Below are 12,016 nucleotides of genomic sequence, written 5' to 3' on the forward strand. Positions count from 1 at the left end.
TAAGAACCAGGTCTGCAATATGAACTGCAATACAAACCTAAAACAAAGCTATTTTGAATAGATTACAGGAAGGCAGGGCTGTGGAGTCAATACACCAAACCTTTGACTCCAACTCCTAGTGCATATAATAAATCTAAGAAATTTCATTACAGAAACATAGGACTTTTTTATGTACAAAATTAGGACTAAGACCACAAAATATATTTGACATTGAACAAAAAAAATATATCAAATGTCAAATGAAAACACGCAATACAATGTAAGTTTTTATTTAAAAGTAGAGTCAGAACCTGTACATTTTTATTGAGTAACTCCACCTCCATAGCTCTGCGGGAAGGAGAGCCATTTCATAAAACACACAACTAGATCAGCTTATTTTTAATGAGTGCAGACTTACCGTTCTATTAAATAAGTAAAAACCAAGACATGAAGCTACAGATAGACACCATACAGATACATACTTTCCATTTTCAGCAGAGGTGTATTCTTCCCAGGTAATTGTATTGGGTGAAGGGGGAGTCAGTGACTGTCTTCTCACAGGCTGAAAAAAATAAAAGAAAGAAAGAAAATGAGCATATTTTTCACTTTATGCTGCAAAACCGTTCAGTATCAGGAAAAGCACTATGAAACACTTCAAGGCTCAGAAGTCAGCCAAATTGAAACATGCCTGCACCAGTGGGTGGGTGTGTGGTGCTGGAAAAGAGAAAATAGATGTTAGAAAATTCTCTCCAATACAGATATTGATAACGGCCAATAGAATTCTTGGCTCAACCTTGCTGGAAGCTCCAATATTCTCTTGAGCTTATCAGAGCATTGCATGCTAGAACGCAGAGGTGGAGCTGTTTAAAAAGTAGCTGGCTACAAACTCATGAAAAAAAAAACTGTATTTAATTTCCTTTTCAGGGTTCATACTGCCTCATTTTAGTTTTGCAGATGATAAAAACAACCTTGAATAAATGAAATCTTTAGGCAGACTATCAATACATAAAGTCAGCCAGGGCATAAAGCTCTTTTCCACATGCCTTAACCCAAGTGCATCCTAGCTCTCTATAGGTCAAGTCAGTACAATTAGAGAACACCAACAGAGGACTATCTACTCTATTTGAACTTTATCAGAATGTTTTATTCAAAATCACTTTATATATTGCTCTCCATACAAGAACAGAGTGGTTTCCTAGAAAAAGAACAAAGCTAAAATACAATACTGAAGGTTAAAAAAAATAAAGAACCCACACCAAAATCAAAAACAATGCACAAAAAACATGAACCGGTGGGGGGGGGGGGGGGGGGGGGGGGGGGGGGGGGGGTGGGGGGGGGGGGGGTAGATAACAGAAGGAATTGACAAGCAATATCAATAAATTAGTTTAAACCACCCAGTAACAAGGGTCAGGGTGAAACAAAAACATATTGACATAACCACTAAATAACCTGCATTCAGCTGCCATGTGATACTAAAATCTGCAACAGGTCGGACACCCCTGATGGTGTGGATAACATAAGGGGGGAGACTCAGCAAAGCTTGAAGAATGGACCAGAATTTGGCAGCTCAGATTCAATGCTTAAAAAATGTCAAAAAATGCAGGGTCATGCATTTAGGCTACAAAAACCCAAAGGAGTGGATTCAGTTTAGGGGCTGAAGTACATCTGTGCACAAAAGAAGAACGGGACTTGGGTGTGATTGTATGTAAAAAGGTGGCCAAACAACTAGAAAAGGTGACAGCGAAAGCCAGAAGGATGCTTGGATGCACAGGAAGAGGAATGACCAGCAGATAAAAGGAGATGATGCCTCTGTATAGGTGTCTGGTGAGACCTCATTTAGGAGTATTGTGTACAACTCTAGAGACCGCACCTTCAAAAAATGATAAACAATGTGGAGTCTGTACAAAGGGTGGCTACTAAAATGGCCAGCGGTCTTTGTCATAAACCACATGGTGACAGAAAAGTAGAAGGGAGATATGAGACATTTAAATACCTCTGTGGCATAAATGCAGAGGAGACAAGTCTCTCAATCGGAAGGAAGCTCTGGAATGAGGGTGCATAGGATAAAGGTGAAAGGGGACAGACTCAGGAGTAACCTAAGAAAATACTTCTTCATGGAGAGGGTGGTAAATACGTGGATTGGTCTCCTGGTGGAAGTAATAGAGATGATGACTACCTAAATTCAAGGATACTTGGGACAAGTACATACGATCTCTAAGGGAGATGAAGGGATAGTAGATGGTATGGATGGGCAGACTGGATAAGCCATATGGTACATCAAGCCCAGTATCCTGTTTCCAACAGTGGCCAATAATCCAGGTCACAAGTATCTGGCAAGATCCCAAAACAAAACATTTTATGCTGCTTATCCCAGAAATAAGCAGTGAATTTTCCCAAGTCCATCTTAATAATGGCTTATGGACTTTTCTTTTAGGAAGTTAGCCAAACCTTTTTTAAACTCCGCTAAGCTAACTGCTTTTACCACATTCTCAGGCAACAGAGTTTAATTACATGTTGAGTGAAGAAATATTTTCTCCAATTCGTTTTAAAATGTACTATTTTGTAGCTTCATTGCATGCCCCCTAGTCCTAGTATTTTTGGAAAGAGTAAATAAGCAATTCACGCCTACCCATCCCACTCCGCTCAGTACCTCTATCATATCGCCCCTCAGCAGTCTTTTCTCCAAGCTGAATAGCCCAAGCCATTTCAGCCTTTCCTCATAGGAAAGTTGTCCCATCCCCTTTATCGTTTTCGTTGCCCTTCTCTGTACCTTTTCTAATTCCACTATATCTTTTTTGAGATGCGGCAACCAGAATTGCACATAGTACTCAAGGTGCAGTCACACTCTGGAGCGATACAAAGGCATTATAACATACTTGTTTTAATTTTCCATTCCTTTCCTAATAGTACCAAGATATTTACTTTCTTTGAAACTTTTGATTAGTGTGCTGCGGCAGCAGAGTATCATCAACGATGATTCCTAAATCCTTTACTTGGTCGGTGACGCCTAATGTGGAACCTTGCATTATGTAGCTATATAGTTCGGGTTCCTCTTTCCCAAATGCATCACTTTGCACGTGCTCACATTAAACGTCATCTACCATTTGGATGCCCAGTCTCCCAGTCTCGTAAGGTCCTCTTGTAATTTTTCACAATCGTCTTGTGATTTTAAGATCTTTGAATAACTTTGTGTCATAAGCAAATTTAATTACCTCACTAGCTACTCCCATCTCTAGATCATTTATACATATGTTAAAAAGCAGCAGTCCCAGCACAGACCCCTACGAAACCCCACTATCTACCCTTCTCCATTTGGAATACTGACCATTTAACCCTACTCTCTGTTTTCTAATCTTTTAACCAGTTTTTGATCCTCAGTAGAAAACTACCTCTTATCCCATGACTCTCCAATTTCCTCTGGAGTCTTAAAACATAAGAACATATGCGTTTGCCATACTGGGACAGACCGTGTGGCATGATATGAGTTCTCGATTCTATACTCTAGATTGTTCCAGAACTTAGAACTTAATGTGTAGCATGATATGAGTTTAATTGTCAGAGTTATTGATTTTGCTGGAATCAGATACATATATATCTATAAAATATACAGCTGCAAAGACTTATTGGAACAGTATCAGATAAATTGGTCTGACCATCACCCTCCCTTAACAAAGGCTAGCCAGGTGAACACAAAGTCAATCAACACATCTCCAAAGAACAAAAATCTGAATATTGACAGCAAAGAGCCTGGCGTTAACAAAAGACAGTGAAACTCGCCTATTCTCAGACAAATGACTCAGAGACTGAAAGCCCATCTACCTATCTAATCTAACAAAAGAAAGCCTAATCCTGTCACTACCAGCAGATGGCCAGACAGAAACTCTTATGATGTCATTAAAACATGTGACCAGTTACCATGCTCCATCTCAAAACGAGATGAAACCAGTTTTCAGCTATCCCTGAGTTTTCATTGGATTGAGTGCATCCCACCTGACTTCAGCCTATGGTCCAACAAGAGATTATAAAAAGCGTGGAACATTTTCAGTTTGCTCTCTTGGCTCTTTCGCTCTTCTCTCTGGCCCTGCTGTCTTGCCTCTCTGCTGGACCTTTTTGGATTTCACACACATCCAAGCAAAGACTCTCCAGGCTCCAGCAACAACTCTACAACAAAAAGACTTCTTTTCCAGCAAGGAACTCCATCACTCCAACTAGCAGCCTCCATCAAAGTGAGTTACCATTAATCCAGCCTAATTTATAATTCAGACTTTATAACCTTCTGAAGCACATTTCCCTTGCGAAAGATCCCTAAAAACTGCCTCTCTTTAATATTATTACATTACCTGTATTGTAAATAAACATTTTAAAGTTAAATACATGTTTTCTTTATGTTCTGAGCGTGTCCTTAAACCTTACAGTGCAGGTTAATGTAATTCAGCAAATAGTTCATTCCCCTTTTTCTTACATCTTATTATTATTTTTTACTTTGTACATTATATTTAATTGGTGGAGAATATTATATTATTACAACCGAAGGTCCATCAAGCCCAGTATCCTGTTTCCAACAGTGGCCAACCCAGGTTACAAGTACCTAGCAAAACTCAAGAGAGTAGAATACATTTTATGCTGTTTATCCTAGAAATAAGCAATGGATTTTCTCAAGTCCATCTTAATAATAGCTTATGGACTTTTCTTTTAGGAAAGTAGCCAAACCGTTTTTAAGCCCTGCTAAGATAACTGCTTTTACCACATTCTACAACAAGTTTTTCAATTGAGGAGGGTGACTAGTAGAGTACTATGTTACTATCTGTACTGGTACTGGTGCTATTTAACATATTTATAAATGATCAGGAAATTGGAATGACAAGTGAGGTGATTAAATTTGCAGATGACAAAACTATTCAAAGTTGCCAAAACACATGCGGGTTGTAAAAAAATTGCAGGAAGACCTTAGGAAAATGAAGACTGGGTATCCAAATGGCAGATGAAATTTTATGTGGACAAATGCAAAGTGATGCACACTATTTCAGAAAGTGTAGAGGCCAAGAAGCAGTATCCATGCTCTGTTGTCCCTAACAATATTGCCAAAGTTATTATGCTTTTTAAAAAAGGTCTCTCAGCAGCCAACCCACCATACCTCGAGTTTCTGAGCATAGGAGTCTCACAAATTAGTTTAGCAGATGAGACTGGCCCACAGTGAATAAGGAATGGACCACACACTACTTTATACAATCTGACCCCATGTCAGGTGTAACTTAAAACACTGTGCTGAAGCTGGGTGCTCCCTTTGGTCTAAGGCAATTAAGAGCTTTACTGAATGTCAAGTGTAACAGCTGAGAAGTATGTTTTTGTAAAATGATACAATATGGCTAGTAAAACAGTAAGAACATTAGAAATTTTCTATAACGCATATGATGCTTCCTTTTTTTTTTTTTTTTAAATTAAACCTAATTCTATAAGAAACCAGTTTGTCAGATCACACAAAACCCTCATTCTATATAATAATTCTCACCTCCAACAGGATGTGCTTGGGACCGTGCCTGCCGGAAGTGGGCTGCTAGGCAGGCAAGCACTGACCTCAGTGACAGACAATTTGGCAAAGCAAAACAATCTGAGTGCTGGCCATTAGGACACAGGGTTGAGAGGACAGTTTTAAAAGACTGAAGGAACCAAAAGTGTTCGGGGGGGGGGGGGGGGGGGGGGGCAAGTTCTGAATGAATGAAAGAAATTAAAATTTACGAGAGGAACACAATCTGAATGCCGGGCATTTGTACACAGGGTAGATAGGACACTTTAAAAAAAAAAAAATGAAGGACGTGAAAGTATTGCATCTTGGGGGAGGGGTGAGGAGTAAAGCGGTGGGGTATCCGGATACTGGGCGTTAGGGCCACGGGGGTAAACAGACTTTTGAAAGCCTTAAGGAACCCAAAGTGTGGGAAGGAAGAGGAAAAGGAGGGGAGGGAACGGGGTGAGGGGCATTAGGAACAGGGGAGGGGGCCCTGTCACACACTCTCATTCTCACACACACACTGTCACACAGTCTCACTCTGTCACACACCCGCACATTCACTCTGGCTCTCTCTCTCTCTCTCTCAAACATACACACTCCCAGGAAAACCTTGCTAGCGCCCGTTTCATTCGCTCCAGAAACGGGCCTTTTTTACTAGTATGATACAAATCAAGCTACGAAAAGTGAACCGTATATATTATGATGTATGAAAACAATGCAGAACTATCACCACAAGCTAAGAAATAGTTTACTTCATACTATACATTTTTGGAGAAAATCACTGCATGCTAGTTGAAGTAATGCATATGCTGTCAAAACACCGATCTTTTGCTGTCTGGGAAGTAAATCCTAACCATTGTCCTTTATTTACTTATCATGGGATTCAATTACTGAAGAGGCTGTTACTGGTTATATGAAGAGTGTTACTAGAGAAGTGAAGGATGGCGGTGATTCCTTCCCTGGATGAGTAGTGGTGACACTCATGCAATGAAGAAGGAATTACTGACTGCATGTGTACATGGAGGAGAAGAGAGAGATAGATAAGGGAAAGTGGGAAGTGGACCAATGACTCCAGGGAAACAGGATACTGGTATACGAAGTACCACTTTATTCACAGACTCGACACAGTACCGTGTTTCGGCCACAGGCCTGCTTCAGGAGTCTAAACAATAAGTTAAAAAAATATAATTAAAAATTAAAAACTGCACATATACATATACAAATAAAATTATATGATAAATACATGCACATATACATATAAAATGTGGCAAAGAAATATATCAAAAAATACATAGACAACCTCTGAAAAATACACAAAATTTAATTAAAAAGTAACCTCTACAATGTAGAGAATGGGAACCAGGAGGCCTGGGTTCATACCTTGCTTCTGTCAACGCTTGCTAAAACTGTAGACAAATCATTTATCTCCTATTGCCTTATGTAAGCTCTCTGGGATAGGGACTTGTACCTGTATGCAAATTTGTTGTACACGACTAGAGTACTGCACTTATTTTGGGGGTTTAGCTTATGCTTTGAATACTCTGTGGACTAGAACAGATGGTAAAATTATGTCTTGCCTGATAATTTTCTTTCCTTTAACGCAGCACATGAATCCAGGAACTAGTGGGTTAAGTCCGCCTACCAGCAGGTGGAGATAGAGATATACAAACTAAAGGCAGTGATGCCAGACGGCCAAGCTCCTTCCTCAGTCAGTATGTCATTCGTAAGCATTTGCCAAGGCCAAAAATAGGAAACAAATAACAACCAGAAACCATCCTCACTATGAAAAACAGAGAACCAAATAAGAACTTCGAAATAACGGCAACTTGATCCAGAAATCGGAATCCTTTCCGTGTTCCCATATCTGTCTGAACTCTGCAAAAGAGAACCCGGAAGGAAAAAATATCCACACTGCGCGGAAAATGAAAAAAAAACGTTGGCTGATCTAGGGAGTGATCCTGGATTCATCCACTGCGTTAAAGGAAAGAAAATTATCAGGTAAGCCATAATTTTACCTTCCTTGTCACTTGCAGCAGATGAATCCAGGAACTAGTGGGATCTACCAAAGCATTCCTTAAGTAGGGTGGGAAGCCAACGCTCCCCGCGCCAACACTCCTGCCCAAAAACTCGCATCCTCCAGAGCAGACACATCTAGCCTGTAATACTTCGCAAAAGTATGACGGGACGCCCAAGTAGCCACCCGACAAATCTCTTCCAGAGATAAGGCAGAGGCCTCCACCCAAGAAGCTGCCTGTGCCCGAGTAGAATGCGCCTTCAGGGCCACTGGATACGCCGCTCCAATGGCTTCCCTAATCCAGCAAGCAACGGAAGCCTTAGAAGCCGCCTCACCTCTTTTCGATCCCGACAAGAGCACAAAGAGATGATCAGAGCGTTGAAACTCAGAGATCTGCAAGTACCGAAACAAGGCTCTCCGCACGTCCAGGAAACGTAGCGAGGCAAAATCCCCCAGATAATCCTCTCTTCGAAAAGACGGAAGATAAACCGCCTCATTGACATGGAAACCACTTTAGGTAGAAACAACGGCACCCTTGCTTCAGAAAACTGCAAAAAAGGATCTCTGGAAGTCAAAGTCTGAATTTCAGAAATCCTCCTAGCAATGGCCACCAAAAACACTGTCTTAAGTGTTAGATCCTTCTCAGAAACCTTATTCAACGGCTCAAACGGTGGGGCCCGGAGGGCTCGCAGTACCGCATTCAAACGCCACGCCGGGCACGGCTGCCGCAGATGAGGCCGAAGCCGAAGAGCCCCGTGTAGGAAACGGACCACATCAGAGTGAGCTGCTAAAGAGGAACTGTCCAGTTTGCCTCTAAAACAAGCTAGCGCGGCCACCTGCACTCGAAGGGAATTATATGCCAATCCCTTTTGAAGACCATCCTGAAGGAACTCCAAAATAACTGGAATGTCCGACCGAAAAGGCAATTCAGCACGCAAAGCACACCACACCGAGAAAGCTTTCCACACTCGTGCGTACGCTGCTGAAGTAGACTGCTTCTGTGCCCCCAAAAGAGTAGCAATGACTGGTCCTGAAAATCCCTTCTTCCTCAACTGTTGCCTCTCAATAGCCAGGCTGTGAGACCAAAGCAGGAGGGATTTTCCATCTGAACTGGCCCTTGATGCAGCAGATCAGGAGTCACCGGAAGTTGCAACGGTGCCTCTGAGAGTGCTCGAACAAGATCTGCATACCACGGCCGTCGGGGCCAGTCTATGGCCACTAGAACGACCAGCCCGCGATGCCCCCCTATGTAGCAAAGAACTCTCCCTATCAGAGACCATGGAGGAAAAACATACAGTAGTTGTTGTTACTGCTATGGCTGGAGAAGTGCGTCCAATCCTGCGGATCCTGGCTGCCGTTTGCAGCTGAAGAACTGGGGAACTTTGGCATTGCAAGCCATGGCCATGAAATCCATTACCGGTCTTCCCCAACGTTGACAGATCAGTCGAAAAGCCGAGTCCGACAGAATCCATTCCGCTGCATCCAAAAGAGCCCAGCTGAGAAAATCCACTTGAACACTGTCTTGACCCGCAATGTGCGCTGCCGACAGACTCTGAACATGCGCTTCCGCCCATACTAGAAGACGAGACGCTTCCACTGCGAGTGCCCCCCTGCCGATTGATGTAGGCCACCATCGTGGTGTTGTCCGAGAATACACGAACCGCCTGCCCCTGCAGAGGGTCCTGAAAACTCCGCAGCGCATTCACGACTGCTCGCAACGCCAGACGATTTATCAGCCAATTCGCTTTGAGAGGGGTCCACGATCCCTGGGCTACTCGATGAAGACAATGGGCTCCCCAGCCTGCAAGGCTGGCATCCGTCAAAACTACCACCCAATTGGGAGACGCCAGAGAAACACCCTTCTGCAAATTGGCTGACCGGAGCCATCACGTGAGACTGTACCTGGCCCGGCTCGACCAAGGAAGGCGTCGTTGATAATCCAGCAACATCGGCGACCATCTGCTCAAAAGGAAATTCTGAAGAGGCCGCATGTGAGCCCTTGCCCATGGAATGACCTCCAAGGTCACCGTCATGGAACAGAAGAGCTGAACACAGTCCCAACACTCGGGGAGTGCGACGACTCAATAAGGTCTGTACCTGAGAAAGCAATTTGATCCTTCGCCCCTCGGGGAGAAACACCTTCCCCCGCTTCGTATCAAATTGCACTCCAAGATACTCCAGTCTCTGAGTAGGAACCAGATGACTCTTGTCCATATTGACCACCCAACCTAAGGATTGCAACACCGCAATCACTCAGTCGGTGATCACTCGACTCTCCTCTGCTGTTGTCGCCCGAATCAGCCAGTCGTCGAGATATGGATGCACTCGAATCCCCTCCTTCCGAAGGACGCTGCCACCACCACCATGACCTTGGAAAAAGTACCTGGGGCAGTGGCCATTCTGAAAGGACGGGCCCGAAACTGGAAGTGCTGACCCAGCACCGCAAATCTGAGAAATCTCTGATGGGGCTGTCAAATGGGAATGTGAAGGTAAGCTTCCCTCAAATCGAGAACCGTCAAAATCTTGCCTGGTTGAACAGCAGCAATAACTGCCCTTAATGCCTCCATGCGGAAGTGACGAACCCACAAAAACTGGTTTACTTTTCTGAGATTGAGAATAGGCCGAAAAGCCCCTCCCTTCTTTGGAACCACAAAGAAGGTGGAGTACTGACCTGTGCACCTTTCAAGAGGAGGAATAGGCACGATAGCCCCTATCTTTAGCAGGTCTCGTAAACACTGCAGAACCGCTGTCCTCCTGGCCCGCAATAACAGCGGGACTCCAGAAAAAAGTCTGTGACGGGACAGAATTCTAGCTTGTAACCTTCTCGCACCACATCGAGGACCCACTGGTCCGAAGTAATTCTGGCCCACTCTGGAAGAAACAGAGAAAGCCGACCACCGATCTTGCTCTCCTCCCGAGTAGACCTGCGCCCCATCATAGGGAGGCCTGAGAAGGAGTCCCCTGATGAGAGGGGGGTCCAGCCGGATGCTTCTCACTGCGAAAGGAAGAACGCTGCCCAAAACAAGGACCCTGAAAGGCTGTGGTGGACCGCCCTGGGCGATACCGTCGCGTCTCTTTGAAACGTGACCTCAAGGCTCCCTGCCTGGAAGTAGACTTGAGTCTATTCTCCGGAAGACGCTGAGATTTGGAATCCCCCAAATCTTTAACAATCTTTTCTAGGTCTTCCCCAAAAGCAATTTCCCTCGGAAAGGCAATTTAATGAGCCGTTGCTTAGAGGCCATATCTGTGGCCCAATGACGGAGACATAGAAGACGCCGAGAGGAAACGGTCAAGGCCATGAGTTTGGCCGAAGCACGGACCAAATCATATAAGGCATCCGCCAAGTACGCCAGCCCAATATCCATCAGCAACATCTGAGGAGTTCCCGGCATATCAGACTCCGAAATCGAATCCATGACAGAATGTAGCCAACTGAGACAAGCTCTAGCCGTATAAGAACTACAAACAGAAGCTTGACGTGTCAAAACGGCCACCTCAAAGGCACATTTTAAAGAGGCCTCTAGCCTTCTGTCTTGCATATCCTTAAGTGCCACACCACCTTCCACTGGAAGAGTAGTCTTCTTAGTGACCGCCGTCACCAGGGCATCCACCCTAGGTAAAGCAAACTGCTCTAAATGGTCCGCTGAAACTGGATACAGCCTGGCCATAGCCCTGGCTACTTTCAGCCCCCCCATCCGGATCCGCCCACTGGGCCGAAATCAACTCTTCAATAGTTTCATGTACTGGAAAGGCCTTAGAAGGTCATCTGGTACTAGCCATCTTGGGGTTGACCACCCGAGAAGCCGGAACCTCAGGGTCCTCTATATTCAGGGCTTCCAGCGCCTAAGAGATAAAGGAGGACAACTCCTCCTTATGGAAAATCCTCACGGGGAAAGAGTCCTCCGGATGGTCAGTGAGGACACCGTCCTCCACGTCCTCTACCCCCGTCTGCTCCAAGAGAGCCACCACGGAGGAAGCTGCAGGCGACTATATGCAGGACCCCTCCTCAGACCCTAAAGAAAGCCTAGGCTTTATAAGGGAGGAGAAATTGAGGAAAAATCCAAAATCTCTTGGTTACCCCCAGACCGAAATCAACTCTTTAATAGCTTCATTACCGGAAAGGCCTTAGAAGGTCATCTGGTACTAGCCATCTTGGGGTTGACCGCCTGAGAAGCTGCAACCTCAGGGTCCTCTATATTCAGGGCTTCCAGCGCCTGAGATAAAAGGAGGACAACTCCTCCTTACGGAAAATCCTCATGGCGGAAGAGTCCTCCGGTTGGTCAGTGAGGACACCGTCCTCCACGTCCTCTACCCCCGTCTGCTCTGAGAGAGCCACCAAGGAGGGAGCTGCAGGCGACTGTATGCAGGACCCCTCCTCAGACCCCCAAAAAAGCCTAGGTTTTTTAAGGGAGGATAAATCCTCTGGGGGAAAGCCCAAAATTTCTTGGTTACCCCCAGACCCCCTGAGAGTATCAAAGGCCGAAGCTGTCACAGTCGCATTGGGGGGGGGGGGGGGG

The 12,016-nt window shown here is 44.6% G+C and overlaps 1 protein-coding gene across 1 annotated transcript in view; it reads right to left on the reverse strand.

The window, feature by feature from the left end:
• ANKRD13C (ankyrin repeat domain 13C) overlaps positions 1 to 12,016 on the reverse strand; it is a 93,279-nt gene that overhangs the window by 21,914 nt on the left and 59,349 nt on the right. Inside the window, exon 10 of the mRNA XM_030205930.1 lies at positions 462 to 541. Within this exon, the coding sequence (XP_030061790.1) occupies positions 462 to 541 (80 nt within the window). The remainder of the gene's footprint in view (positions 1 to 461; positions 542 to 12,016) is intronic.

This window comes from Microcaecilia unicolor, chromosome 6 (assembly GCF_901765095.1).
Source record: "Microcaecilia unicolor chromosome 6, aMicUni1.1, whole genome shotgun sequence".
NCBI classification, from domain to species: Eukaryota; Metazoa; Chordata; class Amphibia; order Gymnophiona; family Siphonopidae; genus Microcaecilia; species Microcaecilia unicolor.